Source organism: Nesoenas mayeri (assembly GCF_963082525.1).
Source record: "Nesoenas mayeri genome assembly, chromosome: 9".
Classification (NCBI taxonomy): domain Eukaryota; kingdom Metazoa; phylum Chordata; class Aves; order Columbiformes; family Columbidae; genus Nesoenas; species Nesoenas mayeri.
In genome coordinates this window covers 25,692,137-25,718,737 of record NC_137557.1, presented here as the reverse complement: position 1 = coordinate 25,718,737, position 26,601 = coordinate 25,692,137, and the positions used below count along the sequence as shown (strand labels likewise).

General features: G+C 41.4%; 1 protein-coding gene across 7 annotated transcripts; it reads right to left on the bottom strand.

Annotated features, from left to right (window-relative positions):
• Positions 1-1,560: 1,560 nt before the first annotated feature.
• On the bottom strand, positions 1,561-25,949 carry MFF (mitochondrial fission factor). Of its 7 annotated transcripts, XM_080350063.1 has the most exons (10): positions 25,729-25,949; positions 22,858-23,096; positions 22,260-22,354; positions 21,048-21,265; positions 19,993-20,165; positions 19,039-19,127; positions 11,336-11,494; positions 5,426-5,488; positions 2,709-2,793; positions 1,561-2,369 (listed from the first exon to the last, which is right to left on the bottom strand). In XM_080350063.1, the coding sequence occupies exons 4-10, from the start codon at positions 21,262-21,264 to the stop codon at positions 2,238-2,240; spliced, it is 918 nt and encodes a 305-aa protein (XP_080206189.1). In that variant the 5' UTR covers position 21,265; positions 22,260-22,354; positions 22,858-23,096; positions 25,729-25,949; the 3' UTR covers positions 1,561-2,237. The 7 variants fall into 7 exon arrangements, with proteins under 7 accessions (XP_080206189.1, XP_080206188.1, XP_080206190.1 ...); XM_080350062.1 differs by lacking the exon at positions 22,260-22,354; XM_080350064.1 differs by lacking the exon at positions 22,260-22,354 and having other exon boundaries at positions 22,858-23,087.
• Positions 25,950-26,601: the final 652 nt, after the last annotated feature.

Genomic DNA, 26,601 nt, shown 5'->3' with positions numbered 1-26,601 from the left:
TCTGTGTGCGTTTTCTTCAGATTTAATGTCTAAGAAGTGAGCCTGTTTCGAGGAGTTTTTATGCAGTAGTTGCTGAACCTCCTAGCGTGGATCTTCATGATCATTCTCTGCTTATGTAATTAGACTAAAGGTACCCAGCTACAACTGGTTCCTTTCTTTACTTCTGAACTGGTACTGGAGTGAGTTGCGTTGTGAACACCAGATTCACTATGTCTTTATGGGTGACTTCTTTGGTTTCTCCTAAATTTTAATTAGAATTTTGAGGCGTTTGACTGAAACTTAAGGAATGAGCTCACCAGAGGTGAGCTTGGCTGAAAGAGTCAGTACGTGTGCTGCGCTTATTGTTGAGCTAAGCATTCTTGTTGAAATCAGAATTAAGGCATCCTATCATGCTATTCATCTATCTCACGTGAAAGAACATTTCTCCTTGTGCTTAAAAAGGAAAGGGGTGGGGTGGAGAACGGCAACAACCCAAACCATTCATTCTGTTGTTTTCAGAAGAAACCTTGGGATCGCGCTCTGCTAGCAGATTCTGCTTTAACATTTGCTACCGCACATCAGGAATAATTGTTCTTCATATTAGCTGTCTGTGGGTGTACCAAGCTTGTGTTTTCCAATTATACCATTAGCTCCATGACTCAGCCACAGCCTTGCATGAAACCCAGGTCTGGCTGCTCCAGGAAAGGTCCCTGTGAAGCGCTGTTTTGGCACCATTGCACGTTCTCCCACACATCAACACCACCGCGAACACGCAGGGAGGCCGAGGTCCCCTCAGCAGCTCGCTGGGTGGTTCAGTGCTCCCTCAGACAGCAGCCACCAAAAATGAACTTGATCACTGACCAGGGGATTTCTAACCTGACCATAGTGTATGGGGACACCAGGCTGGCTTCCCATGTTATAGTTTAATTAGTTTTTACATCTTATAGTTGAATTCGTTTCTTGCAAGATGTATTCTGTTTTGCAAACTGTATCCAAGGTTCTTGGTTTTGTAAACTGTATCCAAGATGCTGTATCCAAGATTTTTACCTTATCTTGAAGTTTTCGGACTGTATCCAAGTAGATGTGCATTCAAGCATGATCTTATATAACCATACCCTAGTCTTAAAATTGACATAGATTTATGACATATTCTCTTAAAACAGGTAACTTAGAAATAACTGATAAACATGCGAATGTTACTTAGCATCGCTTAGATAGACAGTTTGTGTTAGAATAGGTGTGGAATATGCTAATGGTTGTCAAGAATTGTAATGAATATGTATGTAACTAAATTGTATAAATGTAGCGGACTTTGAATCAGTGGTCGAAGCTTTGGGTGCGAACCCCTGGTTTCCCAGCGCTGGAATAAAAGCACCGCATAGAACTACGTCCGTGGTTATGTGTCCTTTTTGCTAACACCCGTACCTGCATACTCGCCACATGCCCCAAGAGCAACCCCACAACACGCAGGGGCTGCAGCCTGCAGGGAACTATCATTGAGCTTTCAGTCAATCACTGCTACTTACTCCAAAGATGCGTAGTTTAGGTGAACCCTCAAATATTAATAATATTAAACAATGGTCTGAGATTTTTTTAAAGTTTTATTAAACAGACTACATCAGTATCTTGTACTCCATCTTTTGATTACTCACAGATTGACTTGCTTAAAAATGTAGTTTATAGAAAAAAATCTGCAAAATTAAAGCTAAAAAAAAAACCATATTACACACCTCTGAACAATCCGCATGTTAGCAAAGAATACCTTTTATTATTTGACCTGAACATGTGCTTAAACAAGGAACATACTCATGAAACAGGACACACTCCTTGAACATGGCACGCCTCAAACTACTGGGACTAAAGGAAAACTAGTGCAATCATGTTTAATTGCATCTAACAACAGAACAATAAAAACTTCTTTTTACTCCTTTGTTTTTAGATTTTTTCCAAACCCATTCCATTCGTTTTCTTCCCACAGTATCAAAACATCCAGTGTTTTTTCCTGTAGATCACTGTCCTTACATTGCAACTTCATATCGGCTGATCCATATTTACACTGAAGCATGCAAAGGAGAAACTGCAAGTATTTGCAATGCAAATCTATTAAATACATTATAACTGAACAACGTGTCCCTTTAACACTGCAATTCTTTATCTGTGGTGGAAGTTTCCAGTGTATGAATTATAAAACAGAACAGAAACAAAGGATTTTGCAACTTATATTTTCAACGATTACATCTTTGCTCCCAGAGCTGTGTCTAGCGCCGAAACCAAAGCCAGCTATTGAGTAGCCACAAAGCTACAGTAATTGAATACATGACCATTTCCCTTTTAGCACGCTCTTTGTTTTCTTCTTCCAGAAGTTGTAGACGCCGATTAAGTTTGATTATCTAAAAACAAATAAAGGCTTTTATTACTTCATTGAAAGTTGCTGGACTTTCTAGAAGCTTCTGATTAGCCACGTAAAATTAGTATCTCAGACAGAAGGACTTTAGACATTTGCTAACTTGATTTTCTATCTTCAATCACTACTGATCAGTGCTTATTGTCCCTGGGAAGTAGGAACACATCTGGAGCAAGACTCCACGTGACAGCAGCACCGCAGAGGTACTGAGGGGATCCCCCACCACGTCTGTTACAGGCACCTTTGCAGCCAGACAGAAAACCTGCTCCCCCATTTTACCACTGCAGCTCATTCTTAATATAATCAGCTACTGTGTCTTACATACCTGTCGTCTTAAGGAAGCGGCATCTACGACTGTCATGTCGTCTGGTGTTCCCTCAAGCGGGGTATCCATGTTGGAAAGACCGTACCTATCAAGTAAGGGAGATAGCTTAGTGGTCTCGTCCATGCAAAGATTAGCAAGTACCATATTTTATCCACATTCTAGTAGATGTATTTTTTGTGGTGACAGAGAGAAGAATTATAACTTCTTTTTTTTTTTTTTTAATTTTCCAGCTTTTACAGAGTTGTCTTTTCCAATAGGTTCCTAACCAAATAAAGCACAAACACATCTGAAGTGGGTAAGTGCTTGACTGAATCTGGGTTTATTGCTCTCCATGTTTTAATATTTTTGAAGATTGTCCATGCAGACAGACTTCTTGCCATCACTTGGTCTCTCAAAGGACTGTTTCCAGTCGTTTAACTGATTAATGAAACCTGAAAATTGCGTGAGCTAAAATGCTGAAGTTGCAAGAGACTTGCAAAAGATTAGGAAAAAATAAAATGAAGACTGGGAAATAATTGGGTGTCTTATGCTCAGTACGTCCTTAAATATCCCAAGTGGACACCTACTGAGACTAATGATCTCAGTCACATTAATCTTAGTATTGTAGGCAAAGACAGAGAACCTTGCAAATAAACCATCTAGTGCAGAGTCACCGCTTACTGAACTTTGCATGCATTGAAAAGTTCGTTTCCAGAGCACCTCTCAGTTTTCTTAATGTAGCAATTCAGAGAAAGCATTATTTTAACTGCAGGGCAAGTTAATTAAACACAGCACATTTTTTAATGAGTTGGGAAGGGGCAGAAAGTCTACGCAAAGTATCTGTTTTGATCATCCAAATGCTGCCTCTTAACCAGATTCTTTTCCAGCAAATAGCAGGTAAAAGTAGCTCCTAATGCTGCACCTACCACTGCGCTTCTCACTTCTGAACTGAAAGCTGGTTTTCAATGTTAGCTCCCCTTGCTTCGCTTCGTCATCAGGACACGTGAACGTCTTAGGAAAATAATGCCACACAACAAAATACATCTAAAAGAATGTTCAGCATTTAATGACAGTTAATGGATAACTTCAACTAAGGTGAGTATGAGTAGAATTCCTGGAGCTTGCAGAACGCACGTCAGTGCAGATCCTGCTCCTGCACTAGATGTTCGTTCATCACTTGCAGCAAATGTTATAGAAAACCCCCAGCTCAGCAGGACTCCCCACCCCCGGCAGAAAACTTGTCAAAAGTTTCTCTGTATCATATTGTTTCTAAATAAGAACTGCTGTTTCTAGATGAGAGTTGCGTTAGTCCTCACTTATACAACAAGGAGCTCCTTGAGCAACACTGTGTAAAACATAGGAAGTTAATTATGTTTGGTCTGTGGGGTTTTTTTTGGATTGAAGGGTAAACAGGAGAGGGAAACCTTTTCCAGGGTACATCAGGATAAAAACGGCTTTTAGTAAGGGAATAGTCAAATAAGCACGATTGTCTGTCAACAGAGTCACAGCTGTTACAAAAACACAGTATGAGACCAACAACAACAGTTTTGGCAAATAGTTTTGTTAGAAAAAGCTTTTCTTATTAAAGCCATTATTAAGAGACTTCCAACATTCACTTAACTATAATTTATGCTATTTACTACTTGTAGTTCTTTCAGTTTGGGCAACATTAAAAAGACAAAACCTGCTGTGTGGGTTTTTTTAATTATTTTTTATTTCCCCAGTGCTGTGGAGCTCATATTGCTAATCAAAGTTATTTTAAAATAAACTCGTTAATTATAAACCAATTTGAACAATTCTACTTTCAAAAAGCCTGAAGCTTTGCACACACAAAAATAAAGTACATTTTCTTTACTACTACCAGTCCTCTGAAAGCCAAAAAGATTTGAGGTGGCTTTTTTTGTAGCCGTTTTAAAATCTGTAGTAGATGGTAAAAAAATTCTACCTGTTGCGAAAAGCAGAGAAGCTCCTAATTCCAGTGAGATGGGCACATCTCCCCCCTAGGTCACATACACTTAATATAAAGTCACAGCAAGTTATAGTATACCACTGCTGCTCTACCAACTGCCAAACTATTCCAGGTATTAAATCAAGAGGGTTACCAGCAAGAAATCCCCTGAGAGAATCTCTTGGACTGTTACAAAAACTGAATTCCTGAGTTAGAGAAGAATCACCTGCATGGCACAAATATAATCTCCATTTCAATGGAAACACAGTAGTGGGAAATGGGAACAATGCAGAAGGGAATTATTATTTCTTCCTTCATCCTGACTATGAGATTACGTGTCAATCTTACATCCAGTTCCACTGAAACAACATCAGTCTGCCAAGACAGTGGCAGTGGAAAGGCATGCAGCTCCAACCAACCATCATAGGCACGTTATTGAGAACACCTGGAAAAATAAGGTGATGCAAGGCCAGGTTTTCTAGCAATAAAAATATGCAACTCACTACTAAGTAGAAAATATTTGAGGTATACTGCTAAAGTAATTTAAGAGTCTCCCTTTGCACATTCCTTTGAGCCAGAATTCTGCAGCACATTGTCTCTATTAGACAAGTGACGTCTTGGCAGGTGGCTTGGATGGGTAAGGAAAAGGCCTGAAATACCTCAAGGGTTGAGAGGGAGGACAGAAATGAGCATCATGCTTTAAAATAAGGACACCAGAAATAGGGCAATGGAAGTCTGAGCTTTAGACTCTCAATTAGTGGATCATGACTAGCAAAAAAATACTCTTTACCTGGTGTTGTCATGATGAGGGTTAGAGGCAGTGGTAGCAGCTGACCCACCACGTAACACTGGCCTACAGCAGGTGTTTGCAGAGAGAGAGCACAGACAGAAACGGGAAACGACAGAGGTAAGAGGTAAAACACAGAACAAAGGAACATCAAAACACTTCTACGTGTATCATGTTTCAATGCATTATCTATTTTGTTGTAAATTGCACTTTCATATTTCTCTTATTCAAATTTAATCAACAGCGAATGTTTATGCAGCTAAAAAACGTAGGTAAAGTTTTGACGATATAGCTGTTGGAATAGAGACATCATACTTACAAAAGCCTTTTTAATCAGCCTCTCCTGCCTCTAGGGAAGGGGGAGATTTGCCATTTCTGTACTCATCTATGCTAGATGTCATTCAGAAAACTGGGGCTAGCAGCATAAGAATTGTGTATCGTCTGAAGAGAGGCAGATCTCTCCGGGAAGAAGCGACTAAAAGCTCCAAGTAGATGGTGTGAACAGACTTTAAAGTGTTGAACTTTGAATTTCTTTTGCTTTCCTTTCTAGGCAGAAAGAAAGAAAGGTAGAGCTTTTTAAGCTGCTGCAACTATATAATACACATTAAGTTTGCAACAGGAAGTTTCTGTGTCCGGATGTGAATAGCAGCAATACCTTGAGGAAGCCAGGACTATGTGTTTTCAGTAACTCTGGTAATGAATGATTAGTGTCCTGTATCCACGATGTGTAACAAACTGTTTAAGAGCCTGAAATCTTTTTTCTGTTTTCCCAATGCTAACAGGAGGTATTTGTACCATGCACTCAAGCCGTGTATGCTCCAGGGGATAAAAATGAAAGTAAACAAGAATCTAGCTATAAAGAACTTTACAGCAGGTACATGCAGGAGGCAGAGGCTCGGTGCTGAGGTGACTGGGAGAACAGCGTGGCCTGGCCTGAAAACGAGCAAGAACCATGCAAAAATACCACAACTACTAACTTAATTTAAAAGGATCAGGATCTAGGAGCCATAGGAAACTCTGTTACCTGATACAATACTTACTGGGACTAGGTCCTACTATAATTAGCGTCATACGTGCACATCATGATGTTTTTCTGTCTAGCACACGAGAAAAGCCAGCACAATGTGTTTTACAAACAAACCCCCTCATTCCTGATACATACAATAAAAGAATATTCTCACCTAAATGTAGGAAGTCTTGCAGAAAGTTATCAAAAAAGGTATTATTTTTTAATCAGAGAAATAATTCAGCTAGTCTAAAGTCTTGCCTGACAGATGCTAGAACTAAATATTCTGAGAAAGCACAAGAGACTCAGCAAACAGGAGCTATGGAGCAGGTTGCAGGATTTCTGTGCAAATATAAATCCCATGTCATTAACTGGCAGGCAGGTGAACAGCAGCTTGTCAGTATGCAGCGGGCACTTCCCACGCCATCTGACCCAGGACAACATTGGAATTTTGTGTAATGACAACAACAGGTCTCAGCTGCTCTCTAAATTCTTGGCCCCTGTGATGTTTTGTGGCAAACCAAGTTTTATAGCTGTTGTAGAACTAATCAGCACTAACTAATTCACACTACCCGTCCTAAGGAAAGCCACAGGCCTGGAGGCAGCTGCGGCTGACAGCAAGGAACAAAACCAGAGCACGCTGGGATCTGTGCAAATCAGAACTTAATCTAAACTAAACTAGTCTTCACCTCCCAACACTGCCAGGCTGTTAAGCTGCATGTGATTTCTTGCTTTTCTCTGCAGTTCAGGTTTCTTTACAGTTGGGCCACAAAGGACCACCTGCCCCTCCCACACCTTTTTACTTGCTTGTATTTATAGATCAAGAAAAAAAGAAATCATTATATAGATCACAGCAGCCTCAGAACTGGGATCACCTTGCCCCAAAATCAGCAGCAAGTTTTTTGGTAAATACATAATGCACTAGTATAATATAGTCAAGTTATTAAATACACGGCCTTCTTTAAAAAAATGAGTACATTAAATCTTTTAATTTTCTGGCTACTCCTGTCAATTCCATCCTAAACATTAACACATGATCAGAAGAAGCCATAACTGCAAGGCCATGTATACTCAACACCTAACTGTTTCACTGCAAATACAGTGGCAGCCTGAAATATGATGAGAATGCATAGAATAGAATTTAATATCAGTGGGAAAAGAGGCAATAAGACAATGACCGAATGGGCCTGGCCTGTGTCCCCCTGCTTAGAACAGAGCAAGTGATGTCAATACCACAGTAATGATGCAATCACACCAATGGTCTGGGAGGAGAACAACAAGGTGTGGACAACCCAGGTACCCGGGTCCAACTCCTACTCTTGCTGTGCATGTGCCCAGGAGACTGAGACCAGCACGTTCTCCTTGTGCAGCAGAGGTAGCAGCTACGTTCCCCTCTTGCTGTACTTTGGAAGAGCTCTGGAAATCTCAGGAAGGCTGTAAGAATGGGCACTACGACTTCATGGCCATGTTCTGCATGTGGACTGGGTGAGAAGCTCAGCTTCTGAAGTCCAGAAAGGATCGGCGTGTAGAAGACTCAGTGGCTGTGTGAAAGGGCTCTCCTCGCTTCTCTCTGCGCTGTGAGCGGTTACTTCAATAAAGCAACAGGCTACTGCTTTTCCCAGGCTCTGTCACATTTGCAGACCAGCCTCATTTCTTCTGAACTATTTCACCCCAATCCAAAGTGCTGTGTAGCCCTCTTCAATGGTCCTAACTCACATCCCGTTCTAGTTCTACCTGGAAAATATAATTAACTTGCTCAACATAAAGAGTGATCCCATAACACCTCAAGATAAGATTATGTGGGTAAAGTTTGGCTTTTAAAGAAGGATGGTAGCTTTTTAGAAAGGGCTATTCCAAAGGAAGAGAAGGGTAATAAATTTACATACTTTTTTCTCCTAAATAAAGAGGTATTGACCCAAGAGATGAAGAACACTTCAGATAACATACAGATTTCACAATTCTATTCAAATATAAAATTGCCTTTTTCCCTTGCATTTAATACATTACTAAAATCTCCTTAAATGCAGGTTTGATTTTTTTTTTGGCCTAGAGCATGAAAGATCAGTCTTTAAAAGACACCACGTATTTGCCCTACAGTCCTTTGACAGGAATTGAAATAGAAAAACAGTTAGAACTCAAAACCAAAACCAACCTATTGTCCTTGTCCAAGCTGAAGGAAATGCAGGAGCAAAGATAGTGTGAACAGTGATCATTAAATTGTTGCTCATTTAAATAACCTGTTATGTGAGCAATGCTGGCTAAATTAGGCATAATTCATTACCTGCAGCAGTACAATCAGCACCTACCATTAGCAGTCTTAGTAGATTGGAAAACATTTTGTAAAAAAAAAGCCATGAAACAATTTAAAAATATTTCCAGTGAGTAACACGTAGTCAGATATTATTCATTTTAAAAGATCTCTTCTAGTATTAAGCATAAAATGTTAAAATAGATAAAGTTTGAGATAGAAAGCACATTACACAGAGCAAAAGAACAAAGTGCAGGTTTGGAGCAATTTAAAATGAACAATATTTTGCAACCATGCAAGTGGATCATCCAAATTTCACATTCCTACACCAGCTGTAGTGTAGCGGTGGGTATCTAAACACCCAGCCACAAGGAACACGCTTTCACCTTATTGAAAAGTTCATTATTTTGGCACCTGTTTGTTCACAGGTGACTAGAAACAGGTTTCCCATTTCTTGCAGGAAGGTTAGTAAGAACACGTCAAAAAATAACCTGAACCAGGAAGAGCAAGGCAGCTCTTGAAGTATTCAGGACTCTGGAAATTTTCTGGTAACTGAAGTTGCAAGTGGATGTATGGATATGTGTATGTTTCCCACAACATGCTTAATGGAAGCCAGAATAAAACCCATTAGCTTCACCGCAGACTGGGGAAAGGGCTGGAATTTCAGTCTATATTTTAACAAGGACTCTTGGCACAGTATCAATAAGTGCTATTGTTAAAAGACAGTAGAATTCCTCCTTATATGGGAGCTTTCATTTTGTAAAACAAAACAAACCTGTAATTCCATCTAATTTTTAATATAGAGAAGGGAAAAAAAAAAAAAGGTATTGCTGTCCAACTGTTAAAAGGCATCACAATTTTAACAGCTACAGCCTGAATTTTCATGGTCAGGGTTAACAATCCAACTCACAGAATTGCAAGGGAAACTATGCAGCTAACTTGCATTTATATACTGCCAGGTCAGCAAACATGGTGAGCTACGGGAGGTGCCAGTTTGTTAAGTGATCACAAACAGATATTCACAATAAGATTGGCTTGATAGTCACATTGCCAAAACAACTAGCAGGCAAGTTGTTTTAACTTCACACTACAAAATCTTAAGAGTGCTTCTGGGACATTAGCAACCAGAAACGGATGGCAAGTGGCACAGAAGCCCCTGGCACTGGCCAAGCTGAAGGGCGGCAGCAGGGATGAGCAGCTCCTCGCAGGGTTCATCCTGAGCATCTCCTCTAAGCTGAGCTCCTGGCGAGCCCCGCGCTACAGACTAACTGTGCGGCTTTTACCTGAGCCTCTGTGCTGGCATCCTGTTGAAATGAAGACTGCTTTTGGTAAATTAGCCGTGCCATTATCAACTCTCTAAATGTTTCTATAGTGTTAAGCATGCCATTCTTATAATGCTAGGAACTGTCAAAACAAAACAGTGCAAGGATAGATCAACAGGGCAAAACTCCGCTGAAGAGAATGGAAACACTACATGATGATTGCCAGGAGGCTCGTTTTGGCTCATTATCTCTCAAAGTCTCAGCTTATCCATAAAAACAGACAACCACTCATCAGAGGAGCAGTGAGCTTCTCACTATACGTTGCCTTTCTTGCTCTTGGCATCCGGAAAAGTCGTCACCATCAGTCATGAATCAACCACAGTATCACAGTATCACAGTATGTTTGGGATTGGAAGGGACCTCAAAAGATCATCCAGTCCAATCCCCCTGCTGGAGCAGGAACGCCCAGGTGAGGTCGCACAGGAACATGTCCAGGCGGGTCTTGAATGTCTCCAGAGAAGGAGACTCCACAACCCCCCTGGGCAGCCTGTTCCAGGCTCTGTCACCCTCACTGAGAAGAAGTTTTTTCTCAAATTTAAGTGGAACCTCTTGTGTTCCAGCTTGATCCCATTACCCCTTGTCCTATCATTGTTTGCCACCGAGAAGAGCCTGGCTCCATCCTCCTGGCACTCACCCTTTATATATTTATAAGCATTAATAAGGTCACCCCTCAGTCTCCTCTTCTCCAAACTAAAGATACCCAGCTCCCTCAGCCTTTCCTCATAAGGGGGATGCTCCACTCCCTTCATCATCTTTGTTGCCCTACGCTGGACCCTCTCCAGCAGTTCCCTGCCCTTCTGGAACTGAGGGGCCCAGAAGATAACTATTCCCAATATAAACTGAATCGGCCTGAAGTCTTGACATGTTATCAATGGCAGTGTCTACAATGTCTTGTATAATATTCTACCCTGTTCCTGCGCGTTTGTTTTAATGCTTTATGACAACATCAACCCAATCTTATTGATTTGCACCATTGCTCACCAACAGAAAAGCAGAAGACAAGGCTAATAAATTGCAGGCTCGGTATCAAGTATCAATTGCAAAAAAACATTGATCATCTGGGAACAGCAGAATCCTCTGCAGCCGCAGACTAACACTTCCTATTTTGATGTTTATTTGGAAGGAAACCAAAACAACGCTATAGTTCACTGAAACAGAAGCATTTTTGAAATGTGAATTTTGGACAATTAAATTGCTTATGAATAGTGAAAGCAAAGGAAAGCAAAAGCAAGTCATTTCACCTTATTTTGTAAACAGAAACAGAACTCGACTAAAAAGGAGACAAGAAAAGAAAAAAAAAGCAGCAAAAGCTGGCAGAATCAGTGACAACCAATCACCTGCGGTTTTCATCCAGCACATCCAAGACCTGCTGGTAAGCCCTACGAGTGGAAGACTGGATAAACGACAAAATGCCACGAGCAGAGTAAAGATTAGTTCCGTCTTCAGGTAACATATTGGGAGGACAGACACGGGCCTGTTGCAGTGACGGTGTCACACTGTTCGTACGAGCATAGTAAATGAAGAGAGAAACACTACGGTCAGATTGTAAATTTAAAAAACCCCTTTTCAGATAGGCCCCATTCCAAAATGCTTATTGCTTCGTTTTGGTTTACCCTTTCCCCAGCACTATAAGGAAACACTCCCAAATTCCAGTAGCGTAGGGATTATGAGCTACATTTATATATGTTATTCAGAAACAAACACAACTAATAACAATAGGACACAGTTCTGATGTTATATGAGTTAGTTTTAGAAAGTCCTTGCCCAGCTAAATCTGTACCTGTTAAGTCAGTATTCAAGTCCTCAGTGATATCAATGAGAAAAGTGTCTTTTAAACACAGAATTTGAAAAAAAATTATGCATAATCACTTTTCAAAACAAGCCTTTTTCATTAAGGCCAATCGCACACAGAGCCTCTTCAACAAAAATCCTTCTTCAAGCTGTGACTAAAGATCAAGACAGCATTTTGATTTGCACATGAACAAAGTTTAAAGACAACTACAAGAAATCCCAAAAAAAGCAGAGAATTCATATCCCAGCAACAACAAATTACATGATCGGTGGTTTTGACTATCATGCAAAAATAGTATTTAAAATACACAGGACTGAAATTCAAACGTGACCCTTTGGATTATACAAACCTCATCTCTATGAGACAGAAATTAGATTTGATGAACTGTCTTGGATTTGCTCTTGTTTATTTACATTCAAACGGATTTTATCCACACTGTCCTTCACGTGTCACCTTTACTTTAGGTAAAGGTGATTTTTTTTTTAATAGGAAGTAATTTGTTTTAATTTAATTGTAAATATTAACACAAATGCAAAACAAAGTGTGAGTCACTATACCCTTCAAATCTTAGGACAGTTTTTACTCCAGTATTAGCATCCATGATTCAACACATTTTATTTTCTTGCCACTTGTGCTCTGTTCCAACAGTTGTTGAAATTACAACGTCAACCTTCCCACTCTTGGTGTTTTTAAGAAATGAAGCAAAGCATTAATGGCTGAGTGCTTGGAAGTTGGTTTGATATTTGGATGATCTCTAGCTGGGTCATAATTCTATGGATCATCTTATTTGGAATAGAGTTACTCTGCAGCTGACTGAGTAGGAAAGAAAATCCAATTGAAAAGACAGTTTGCAAGCAGGTTCCATGGATGTCACTTCACCCTGCGCTTCAGCAGACAGGCAAGGACAGCACTGGCTGCTGCTCCACCGACGCTGCTCATCAGTTAGTACCTACACAGCAATGTTGCTGTAGTATATTTGGACAAGAGGAAGTAAAGAGGAGGAGGAGACATCAAATAAACATCTACTTTGCTTCTTTACAGCTTTTATCACTCCTCAAGATTTGCAGAATACATCTTTCTTTAATACATTTATGATGACTTCTGCTTTGCAATCGATTGGTGGTGGTCACACACACTCACACATTTTACTCTTGAATTGCACTGGAAATGCCAATGTTCTCTAGAAAAATAGCAAGGGGCAAGTATGGAAATACTACCACTAAAGTGAATTTATGAAAATTTCTACTCCTTTGTGGATTTGCCGGCTTGAGGGAAATGACAGAAGAGCGGAAGGTTTGACCCACAGTATATTTTACATTAAAAGTAACTTTTTCTGTTCATCACTTCAAAGATTTAAAGAATAGACTGAAAAACACCTTAAAAAAAAAAAGGTAACAAACAGGATTTAGATATATTGCAAATCAGAATAATCTGTTGAATTCCTGTTGTCCAGAATGGTATTACTGTAAATACCACAGTAATGTTATTTGCATAGAAAGTCTTTAGTAGATACTGAAAAAAATCGCTACTTAACTAAACCTGCACAAAATTCTCTAGAATAAAGTGCTGGTAAAATGGAAAGTGTAGAAAATAAGGAAAAAATCAAGGCAGACTTCAGAGCTAGATAATTCCTGACTCCATGGTCTAGCCCCTGGACTACTTCATGGTCTTTGATTTATAGGTGGCTTGTAAGAAAAGGCAGTTACAAGAGATTACTTCATTCATTTTCAGAAATTATTGAATCCTTAAGAGGATAATATTGAATCCTTAAGAGGATAATAATAATAATTAATATTTAGTTTCTTAAATGATTTAATTAAAAGATTATTTAAATCAATTTGCTCCTGGGTGTGAGCTAAGCTGTAGAGCTACATGAAATTGATGACATTTTCTCCATAAAGGCTATTGCTAATTTTAATAACCCTCTAAAGTGTGTAGTTTGAGAGATCTCTCTCTTCCTTTCTGACTGAAAGTGAGAATAATTCTTCGAAGGGCTCAAATGTCAGGATTAAGGAACACAGGGGTGTGGAAGGGAAGAAACCACATTTTTCTTCTTTCTTTTTCAGGATTTAAAATTATTGTCCTGTAAACATGCAGTAGTCCTTAGGACTATGTCAGAGACCATGCAGAAGAAGTATTACGAAGCAAGTATCTGATATACAAATCAGCCAAGATGACATAAGAAAAATAATTTCTAACATAAGGAAAATTCTATAACATTTAGTATGACTACTTATCGCTAGACATTGTGCATATGTAGAAATTGGAGAAGGGGGAATCCTTTCTCTCCTCCATTTGCAGTCTTAGGTCTAGATCTTGGCCCTAGGTATAATTTTGTTTCCAATCTCTGAAAAGAATTCTTACATACAGCTCCAGCAACATATTTTAGGACTCCCTGGTTACAAACACCAGTTAATTGCAGAGTTTAGAATCAAAACAAACAACATGGAATTACAGGAATTACCATGGAAGAGCACAGTAACATATGCAGAGTTTCCAGCTTAGCAGTAATCTTCCCTAAACCTTCTCAAAACATTTGTGATGTGTACAGAGTTTATTTCAGATATTTCTCTGACTTACAGTTCTGGAAGAATCAAATGAGAGGTAAACAGATTTAACTAATCAAGGTTACTTTAAATTCAGTCACACAGACAGAGTCTATTCTCATTAAAGACGTGCACACCATCACCTTTTCCCCCATGACTTGCACGAAGAACAGAATTTCTCAAACTGTGAAAGTGAACTTTCTGGAGAGGTGTGTTTTTCAAAGGGAAAAGCTGGAGCAGAAAAGAAATAAGCACTCTTGGTGGTTGTTGAATTTCAGTGCACAAGTGGAAACCTTGCACTCGCCATTGCCTGGTGACGGCCAAAACAAAGCTTTGCTTCTCCAGCTATTCAAAAACAGCCAAAGAATCAAACAAAATAAAGCTATTTTGAAATTTAATTTTTCTTTACAAATACATTCTTAGTTGAAACTGTTCCTTCTCTTTTGCTGAGTGCTACTTTTCCCTACGTTCTTTACACAAGGAAACAATGTGGCAAAGTTTGAGAAACCCTGAAGCAAAGTTAGAAATCACACATTCAGTGTAGCAAAGGCTGTTCCAAATTTCATATTCTAAACTACAGATACTTTGTCAGAAAATTAGTATTGCAGAAAGCTGTGTAATTAAACCCACTCTTGATTTTCATATACCAGGTAACATTTAGGCTTACGTGCAATCCTTATTCGAAAGAGGTGACTGGAACCGTGGCATTTTATTTCTTGGGACAGTATCTGATCTGTACCACCTTGAATAATAATTGCAAGGTCTTAAGTAAGCATCCTTACAAATAGAGAGACTGTAATTTAGAGAACTGTCATCATTGCTACGCAGACAGACAGTTACTGTACGAGCAGATGCCTGCTTGTTAGTTTCAGTTTTCCTAAAAGCATTTGAGAATTACTGTCTTTAGTGAAGCCCAACTCGCAGAAACTTCTCACAACTGTCTCCGCAAGCAACTGGATGACAAGGAGAGAAAAACAACAGAAAAGAAACAACTCTTCGTACCACATAGACATCACTGTGACAGGGAGCCCAGCCAGCTCGTTCGCTTCAGTCTGATAACCTATTCCAGAATGTTTTATTTTGTCACTTTGTAGGTCAAGCTCTAGAATTCTGTGCAGTACCTCGGAACGTTTTGTCCAAGGGGGACAATAGTGTCCCAGATTATAACTTGAGTATCATAGTCCTGTTGAAAAAACAAAGGTTTTAAAAAGCAGTGCTCCATGTGCCTTTTCAATGGCGTCCTCATCACAGCATCCAAGCAGACTATCATGTCTATTAGAAAGTTCAATCAAGGAGGTAATAAACACTAAAAAAAAAAGAAAAAAAAGTGTTTTGTAGATAGGAATTAAATATTTTAAGTAAAATGTGGACTCTCCTGTTTGAAGATGTGAACCAGGCTCACACAAGCACAGGAAATGAAGAGCTGATCTTTGTCAAGTACCATAGTATTTGTTACTCCAGAAGTAAAATACTTAGACATGATATGAATTTAAAAGTCAAGACAGTTTTGATGAATCAGAAATGTATCATCACTGTAATTAGAACAAAGATTATTTATTTCAGCCAACAACACTGGAAATAACTTTAAGAGTAGCTGGTTTCTTTTTGTTTTGGTTTTTTTACCACTGGAAAAAAAGATATTTCTACATGGTAAGGAAATTTAAATGTGATCTGAGGTAATAGGTGTACAACTACATTTTCTGTAGTGCAAAGAATACAGTTGTAGTAGAATTAATCCACCTAAATGATCTAATTTATCAACAAGGAAGCTAAACTTGGAAGACACGTGTCACATTTACCGTGAGCCTCCAAAAGGATAGTAGTCTACGAGCTAAGTGATACCCAAAACCACCTGAGGTAGCATCACTTACATAAAGCAGGTTTGTTTGCTTATATTGCCTGTTTTGTGCCATACAGTAACACTTCCACATGGGGAGCTTCTCCAAGTAGCTACCACAGTGAAAACAAAAGGACACCTTATCAGTTTTGTTTGTAGAAATGCTAACTCTGGTTTTATTTACATGAAGCTTGCAATTGTTTTTGCAGTTTACAGTCTGTGTCCTGTGGGCCCATACTGTGAAAAGAGCCAAGAGCCTTTTTCACCAAGCACAAAAGAGTTGGCTTTCCTGCATTTATGTGAGCCAAACGAGTTCCACCTTGAAGACAGTGTTTTCGTAATTTGGATTCACAGAATATTCTCCTGCGAGTTCACCAGCTATACAGACACATTCTCCACTTGGAGACTGACAAATCATCGATGAGGGAGGAATTCTAGACTTGGCATCACTGAGAATGCTGCAGCATGATCAAAGTGATTTATTTGTTTGGAACACACCGAGTCAGAAGAAGCAATGATAGAAAAAGAAGCCATTTTTAGGAATCTCAATGATTTTGAAGCAGATGATCTACACATTAGGCAGAGCCTAACTTCTGTCACAAGAAAACAAGTACTTGAGAGGACAAGAGACAGATGAAGTCCTACTAAAATACATTATCTGCAGGTCAGCAAGCGTGGAATGCTGCAGTGAAGAAAGCTTCTTGCACATGGGCAGTGAACAGTGGAGATACATCAGGCTCAATATTAGCAGCTATTATTTTTAATACAAACAAAAGAGAAGAGATCCTGGATCAATCTAAAGTTTATATAATTTTCTTAAAGACACATAATGGAAACGGCTTGGCATTGGAAGTTTGATTCATTTGACAGACATCATGCAGGCACCAGCATGGGCATCAAGAGAGGAAAACTCATCTTCAGATGTGTCATAATCTCCTGGCTTTTGTAAATGATAAACTGAGTCATGCATGCTACCAGTTATATGGTCATTAATCACATGCTTTTTGTATTTTGAGGATTCCAGGAGCACATTGTATTGCTAAGCCACTGAAGGACTGCTAGGAGATTAATAAACAGTGACAGCAAATAATATTCAGACCATTATAAAACGGTAATTCTATCTATAGCTACTGAGCAACAACAAAGCACACAGGCGAGTTTTACAGATTTAGAATATTGAGATTCAAAGTCTAAATGTAGGCAAAAAATGCGACAGCCACTGGATACATCAAGTCAGAGCTGACCCTGCCAGTTTCCCAGCTCGCTGGCTGGGCAGACACAGCCCCTGACTTCTGGGAAACTACTAACCTGGGGATCAAGGACAAAGTGATTTCAACAAGGTGCAAGAATTCACATACCAGCTGTTTTTCCTTTAAGTGCAATACATCAAAGAATGGCAAAGCAGAGCTGGTAACATCTAAGGGGTAAACTTTTTCACAAGCAGCTTCCATCAGATGAAGACCATCTATTCCAGCGTGCATCGTGCAAACTATCAGGCACGTGAAGGCCATTTCTTCCATGAAATTCCAGTATGTCCAGTCCAACGGGACATAACTGGATGACCAATACCACAGGGAACCTGGGCACTTAGTAGGCCACTGGAACATTTGGAGACTGAGCTGATCAGGAGCTTAAGAATGTAAATGTGGTTTTGCCAGCTCAGTGAATATATATGACTGAGCAGGCTTGAGTACTGACACAAGTGCAATCTCTAAGCCTGTACGACCCACAAGTCTGATTAAGAAAGAAGAGGAAGATAGGCAACAATATTTCCATGAAGATCTAGAGGAAGGGAAGGAGAATTATCATATGTCTAGAACATGCATCAATGTACATTTCAACCAGTTCTAGACAAATGAACCAACAAGTAGACAGATATGTAGTACATATAGTACCTCCTAGTGCCCCTGCTGTAAACAGAGGAAAACAGACATTTCTAGGACATAAAGCAGTTGATCTATTTTAGGCTAAAATAGGTAGAACCTAAGTAGGTCATGAACTTATTTCTCTGTAGTTACTGAGAATTAAGTTTATGGTGATTTAGCAATAGTGTCATACAGTCTACACTGGGACAGATGAATACCAGCTTTTACGTCTTAAATCTAAGATCCTTTCAACAAGGGCAGTATTCTTTATGGTAGCTGTATTAGCATGTCTTTTATACATGAGTTTTAAGTGGTACATTGCAAAAATAGCTCTAGCCAGGTGAAAAGATGCTGGCACTCAGAATAGACTGTGATTAATCAAAGACTATCATATCTAATAAAAATATACAGATCTGTATGTCTTCAGAAAGCATCATAAGACTTCCTACCTCAGACGGTATAAACAGATGAAGTTTCCAATCCTAAATGCTGTTTACCATTTTGGTCTCAAAAGATCAAGACATATACTCACAGATTCCAATACATCGAGTACATGGACACCAAAGGAAAATGACTTATTCTGAGGAATGATTATGAGGAAATGCACATGAATGAAAACCACTATAATAGCAACAGTGAGAGAACTGGGAATATTTTGATGCACAAAGAACTCCCATTTCCTGAAAATTCGAGGAAAAATAAATATTAAACCAGTTCAGAAACCAAAAAATCTCCTGCAGTAACAATTTGTGATAACTGGTGAAACCAACTGTGAGCCCACAAACACTCCCACCCATCCACTGCAAGAAAACACTTGACAAATGAGTCGCCTCACTAAACACAAAGCACAGAAAATAAGAAAAATGCTGGCCTTATAATATTTAAAATTATGTACTTGCCCCAATATACAAAATTGGAAAAAAAAAATTAGGAGATAAGAAACAATGAAAATATGTAACGAAGCTGTAATTTTGCCCCTGGACACTGTTGCTCTACTCACATAGAATCATTTCGGGCCAGCTGGCCATTCTGTCGAGCGGCATTTTCACTCATGGAACGTTCTCTCTTCAGTCTTCCCACTGAGCGGACCTGCATAAAAGGGGAGAAAGAGGGAGATAAAAGGCAGGGAATTCCAGGAGACACTTAATAACTTGCATTGAAGATTTGTAAGTTAGATCTGACTTAGATACAAAGGCTTTCGTGGGTTTCACAGTGATTGGGAGGAAAAAAACTGACGACAGGATCTGATGCTGGTTCTTGCAAAACCAAGGTCCAAACTTATTGCAATCCTGTCATTATCTCTCCATATGATCTGATGCCAAAAGTATGAACAAACAGAACTTTGAATATGTAAGAAAGCAATTTTATATTTAACATTATTTCCTATCACTAGATATATTTCTACTGTATTTTATGAGTCCATAAATATGAAGCTTCATAAATATTTTGCAATTTTCAAGATGTCAACGACACAGCATCCACCTGGATGCCAGTGTTACACCGTTCTCTGATGTCAGTTTTCAGAATTTTAACAAAACTCACTAATTCTATGTGCTGTTCTATCAGCCGGCTGTGAATTCCAAGGGTTAAGTTTACACGTTAAAAGAATCTGAGTTTGTTTTCTGATAACCCGCAAATTAAAGAAATCTTGCAGCTCTCTCTTCAATCAAAAGGATTTTTTGTTAAAAGTATTTTGAGTCGTTCTAAAAACGACTTTATTTTTGCAAGTACTGGGTAATCTTCCTGGATGTGCAAACACCTGCCCATATTCCAGTTAAATACAGATCTTCAAAGTCATAATTAGAACTACTACACTGCTAATAAAACTATTTCTGTATTTTCCCAACTGATGTTAGCACCAAGTAGATCTGCAACATAGTAGAGAAATCATTGGTCTTTTCACTTTCTTTAGCGGACGTTTCTCAACTAAGGAAAGAGCAAAGTAAGTACTAGCCTCTTCACTTTGAGGTGTCTGCTGTGGAGGTTTTTCTAGGTCCAAAAAATCTAGCGGTCGATCACTAAGAGATATAACACGGGGAGGAGTTTTCAATGCCGGTGGTTTGAATGGAGTAGACTGAAGAAGGTCGAGGTCTGGTGGTCTGGAAAATGGAATGTCTCCACTGTCACCTGCAAGAACATCAGTTGTCAATAGAAAGCAAGCTGTTCTGAGGCCTGAGGGCTAATGCTCAAGTTCAAAGACATCACATCAGTTACTTCCCCTGACTATGCTAAATAATTAAGTACGCCTTTCTTTAACAGGGCATGTATGTTAAAAACTTAGGTTAAAGCTCTTATAAAGACCACATTAATTGACAGTTTTTTGAGCAGTTTCTCTGAGAAAAATGATCCCGAGCAATCCTGAGCAACATCAAGTGTTACTGCAAGGAGGGCACTTTTAATCTCAAGACATAGTCCTATTAAAGGCATATTCGTTTAGAAATACGGTGATGAGGGATGTGAAGATGCCACTCTTTGAAAGCATAAAATATATGCGTGTCATGCATTTTGCAAATTGTAAGGCCTTCAGCAGTTCCAGGTCTCTCACTGTAAAGCCCATGACCACAAATACTAAAGTATTAATAGAGTGCACCGAATAGTAGACAGATCCTTAACATAATTAGCATTCTGATTGTAATCAAATACATTTTGCATGGCTAATATATAGTACATCCCCCAAACTTGTTATAGTTAATTAAGAAAAATTAGGTGTAAATCAATATGTTTTTTCTTTTCTCCAGAAAGAGTTTAGTAAGTTGAAAAGTCAGAAATTAAACTTATCTTCACAATTAGTTCATTAACTGCCTCTACGACAAGCTACAGCAAGACTATTCATGAAACATTTTTGGAGTTTAGGAACTTCCTAAGTTGAGGAGCAATAACTGTTTGAAAACCAGAAAGCCTTTTACAGGTTATCTTAAAAATGTATCAATATATATTTTTTCCACCCAGAAATTTGGGGAACTAATTTAAGTTTTAACCTATCCTTCTTTTACTGAGATGCAGACATACCTGCCACTACAATCCGCTCTGGAACCTGCATAGTTACACTAGCATTTGGAAACCCTTCTTGGATGTCCTTCTCATGGTCAGCATTTTGAGGAGCTACTTTGAGCTTTTCGGGGACCCTCATGCGCTGACTGATTCCTTCTGTGTATTCCATTTCATACTGAAGGCGATTCATTTCTGCCATCTCGGCAGCTGGAGACGGGAACGCAGCCCCACTCATTCTGGGAAGAGAAAACCAAAAGCTGTGATAGCAATACAGGAAACCAGCAGAAAGTGCGTAAAGGGAACTCTTTGTTCTGATTACTGGGCATGTGGCAGATGATCCTGACTGAACAGACTTATTTAGAGAAACAAATTACACAACAAAATTCATAGGAAGTGTAGTCACAAGGAGCTGAGATTTGAGGGCACTGACAGAAGAACCAAGTGATGTTGCAGGCAACGCTCAAAGCTGCACTGAGGGTCTTCAAATTGAGCTGTGACCAAAAAACGTGGAAATTAAGCATGTAACGTACTATTCCCATGCTGGCTGGCAGAAAAAGAAAAATCAACAAACCAAAAAGAGTTGCTAGGATTGGCAGGAAAGCTGTTCAGGACTGGTAAGACATCAGAAATATTGATCTGTATTTACACAGATCCAGTGAACCAGTATTGGAGAAAAATGGATGAAGTCTTACAAAACCGCATGTTGATGTAAGGGAGCAAAAGAAAAGGCTCAGCTTGGGCAGCAGCCTTCTGCTGGCTGTCAGTCACCCAGATCTCACTCCGTCTTACGTGGACAAAGTTCCCTACCAAAAGCCTGTCCAATCAGCTTGAAAACCTCACATATTCATCACCTGTTCCCATCACAAGCAATTTCGTAAACTTCTCACTTCTGAATTTTTCTGTAAATAAAGGTCTTACTTTTTCAGAACAGATACAAGATGGGCAGAGAGAGAATAAGACTTTATTTAAACGTAAAAGGCTTTGCCAATACTTCATATACACATTTTCCTGAAAAACGAAGGGATTTTCATGTGAAGCAGTGGGCGAATTTCCTAGAAACTGGGCTGTGAGAAACTTATTAATGTGGCAACTGCTAGGAGCCATATCGAAGACAAAGACTAAGATAACTGGGTTTACTTGAGGTTAGATTTAAGGCTAAATCCTAGAGCTGCACTTGGAGGAGGGCTGGAAGGGAACACACACAGCTGTTAGAAGCAGTGGTTAGTGCACCTTGCTGATGGCTCAGACGGAGCTGATGGTCACGGGCTCAGTTAAGAGAGGGACACCCAGAGGGGCTGGAAGAGGCTCCCAGAGGAACCCCTGAGCTGCAGGGAACAAACAGCTGTGAGAAACTTCTTATGCGGGTGATGGCTGGGGGCCCTGCCAACAGCTCAGACTGACATAACCATTATTTTTAGGGTTGCGATTGAGATAAATATGTATTTCTATACATATGTGTACACGCACACAATATGTAAGTATAGTTATCCTGGCAAATTTGCCTATAGGAAGCCCAGCTTACTCTAGCAAGAAATCTTTTAGTGGTATTGCTTGAAGTAGTTCCCTATGTGAAGTAATCTACCCTGGCAAAAAGGCAGGCTTTGCCACTATAATTGCAACTACGTTCTGTTACTATTTTTGGCAGCAAGGCTGTATCTGTTGCTGTGTGTGTGCTTTCATAAGCAGAACACACAGAACTTTGCAAACAAAGTGCCTCAATGCAGACCATCCATGCAGCAGGTGAGATGGACCACAAGCCATTCCTCTCACTGTCACGCAGAAGGAATGCTTCCCATATTTATTAATAAAACCTCGATCTAATAGTAACCTTCAGACAGCAGAAAGAAGAACACAGAAGGATCTTGATTGTGTAACACTGTATTACAGGCACACATTTAGCATATTTGAGATCCACTTGGCAATCCATCCAGGGATCCTCAGTGTTATTTCCAGGACTTCCTGTCACCACAGCTCAAGTGGAAGAATCTCATTCATCTCAAAGTCTCACTGCAGCACAGAAGGAGGACTGGGGGCCAGGGAGAAGGCAAGGTCACCATTCTGTGTAAACTTAAAAGAAAATATAGTTAAAAAGGAAATACCTGAAGTCATGCAGATTAAACCTATCTGTATTAGTTCTTACTGTTTGTATGTGTCAAGTGAAAGGAACTGGAACAACTTACTTAATTATAAATAAACACTTTACAGGACTTCAAGAGGTGCTTAAACAGCTCTGTCACTTCAAAATTCTTAAGATTTCACTGAGATGTTTTGGCCCCTGCCCTTTGGTCTTGCAAGCCACATTTGTCCCTCCAGCAGGACACTGGCCAGATCAGGCAGTGACACGACCAAAGTACACAGTCTTCCGACATTTCCACATTCAAAAAGGTGCTTTTCATTTCGAAACATGGTCTGTGATCTGCAAAGCACTTCCAGATCGATAGGAGTAATAATCATAATGTCAATAAAGAGGACGAATTTTAAAAACCTCAAGTACCCAGAATATCTACTGGCAGCAGCTCAAATAATAGTTATTACTCATAAGACTTGAGGAAAAAGTGTTTAACTGCCTATTTACCTTCTCATTTTGCAATATCTGTACAGTTCTAATTTTTGCTATCAAGTATCGCTACACTGCAGCAGCGTTTACACCACAGTGTCCCTAAAGCTGGGCATTGCTTTTGTACCCAAGTCTGCATGACAACCGCTTTCCAGCCATCCAGTAAAACACACACACAAAAGGACAGCACTAGAACAGTCACTTTATGAACTATTTATAAAGTATCACTGTGTGTGTTTAGCTGTACTTGACAAGGACCTATAGATCCAATACCTCAACGTATTCCTACTCTTGCCTACTTCTCATCTACTTTGTGTCACTGAGAATTGTATTTTCTGTCAGTTATTTCAATTTTACCCCTTTTTACAAAAGAACAGCAAAACAAGGAACAGTGAGATTTCAGCAACAGAAAACTTAGAAATATTTAAATGAAGCTTGTTAAACCCCCCCCCAACTATTTAAAGAGAACAGAATTCGAAGTTGTTTTCTCTAATGTCCTTGCTACACAAAGCATTTTACAGAAGACATTAATAATAAATCAGAGAGAAGGAGGATTTTAAAATTGATATTTACAGAACTAAGTAGCTCTAAAAAGGCATGAGAATAGAAGTCTGAGAACGATGAGGCAGTAAAAATACAATCACAAATACAGGATAAATAAGGGACTGAGAGCAGCTGAAGCACAAATGAGCATCAGTGACATTTAACGAAAAAAAAGGAAAGAAGGAGAAAAATCCAGAGGGTAAGGGAAGAGAGAAAGAAATAAAAGGTGAATTACATATGTTCAGAAAGACATAGTGATTCCTCCTTCCCCTGTCTCCTAAACCAGAACAGTAACAGAGGAGACAGGGAGGAAGCAATGCACGTGAACCTGAAGGATGGCTTTTTGTCAGGATACTGGCAATAATCAGACATTGGCCATATCTGTGCTGCAACCGGGAACGTTATGCACGGCGTGATGTCTGAGTTACTGAGGTACATGAGGATGAGTACTGGTAACAGCATGGCTGTGCCGGCACTGGGCGCAGAGCCGGCGTCACAGCCCTCACCAAAACCACTCCAGCTATAGTGCTGCTTGGTCCCGATACGGCTACTTTACAGCCTGTTCAAGTGAATGCCAGCTACAAACCGCTGCTTTGGCAAGCGCCTGGATATGATATCCTTTGGTAAGTAAAAGTGCTAGAGGAGGACTTAGAACAAAGATAAACAGATGTATTGTAAAACCGAAAAGACCCTCTTATGGGACCCTAAAACTGTCAGCACATATATCACAGAGGCATTCACGATCAGATACTATGAAATAACAAAGAGCTAACGGAACAATTTGAAATAAAGGCGAGCTAGGTGAAGGCTCAATGCTGAAAGCTGTTCTGAATAGTGCAGCTACACATGTTTAACTTTTAAAATACCCTTACCCCTCTCCTTGGCACAAGGATGATGTGAACAAAAAAATACAACACATCAACAAGGCTACGGGATCACAAAATCCTAGAGGCTGCATTCTTTCAAGTCTGTTTTGCTCCAGTGGAAGGTTTTAATGCAAAATATTTTTTTTCATAGAAAAAAATACTAGAACCGTTAGAAGAAAAAAAACCTGTCAGTCTTGACAACCGTTTGTCAGAAACAGGCAAATACTCGGTTGTGACAGCGCGCAGAGCGCCCGCAGCCCCTCAGGCGCAAGCTCCAGGGGCTCCGCACCGCTCGGTGTCCCCGGCGCCGCTCGCTGGCCCCGGCGCCCGCCGCGCGGCCCGAGCCCGGACAGCCCGAGGCCCGAAACGCGCGGCCCGGGCCGCTGCCACCCCCGCAGGGCCAGGCGGCTGCGAGGGCGCCGGTCCCGCTGCTCACGCGTTTCCAGCCGGGGACGTGGAGAAGGCGGCGCCGGGAGCCCCGGGCGTGCGAGCCCGGGCAGCCGCAGGTGTCCACGGACACGGCGACGGGCCGCACGGGTGCCCGGTGTGTGCGGGGGGAAGGCCGCGGCGGGGGGAGCGGGGCTGAGACGGGCCTGGGGAACGGCCCGGCTGAGGGGCGGGCGGCAGGAGGCAGGCGAGCCCGCTCCGCGCTGCCAGGGGCGCCCCGCGATCAGGCTAACCCCCCCGGACAACCGGGAGACGCTGCCGCCAGGCCCCGGCAGCCCGTACTCACCCAGAGCGGCGGGAAGGCGCCCGGAGAGCCCCCGCTCTACCCTGTCCGCCCCGCTGCTGCCGCGCTCCGGCCCTGGCGCTGCCTCCCGCGGGCAGGGCCGGTCAGGCAGGGCCGGTCAGGCAGCGCGGCGTGCCCGCAGCCCACTCCTCAGGCGAGGCGCAAACACCGGCCGGCTTGTCCCCATCGGGCTCCCGTAACGGCTGCCGAGCCGGCGACCGCGCGTCATGTGACCGAAAGAGGGCGGAAGCGGCTCTCGCTGGTGCCTCACGTGCGAGACAGCCGGAAGGCACCCATTTTTAGTGAGGGCAGGCCGGCGCGGCGCAGGCGTGCTGGGGGTACCCGCAGGCCGCGGCACAAGGTCACGGAGCGGGGCCGGGCGGGGGGCAGGCGGCCGGTGGGAAGCGCTGAGCGGGTGGCGCCGCTGGCACGGCGGCCCCACTTCAGCCCGGGCGTGCGGAGCGGCAGCTGGCGGGCGGTGCGCGGACAGACGCTGTTTAACTGACCCCCAGGCTCCTCGTCGCCTTCTCCCGCTCTGCGTGCGGGACGAGCCGCCGCGGGCGCCTGGAGCTGCCCTGGAGCTGCCCTGGAGCTGCGCTGGAGCTGCCCTGGAGCTGCCCTGGAGCGGGGTCTGGAGCTGCCCTGGAGCTGCGCTGGAGCGGGGTCTGGAGCTGCCCTGGAGCGGGGTCTGGAGCTGCCCTGGAGCGGGGTCTGGAGCTGCCCTGGAGCGGGGTCTGGTGCTCCGCGGTTCAGCCTCGCAGTGGCCGGTGGTGCCCGGTTTTGGGCACAGGCGGGACCCTCGGCCCCAGCGCCTGGCCGCTCCTGCTGAAACCGCTCCTCAAAACCTGCCTGTGCGCTACGTGTTGCCTGTCACGA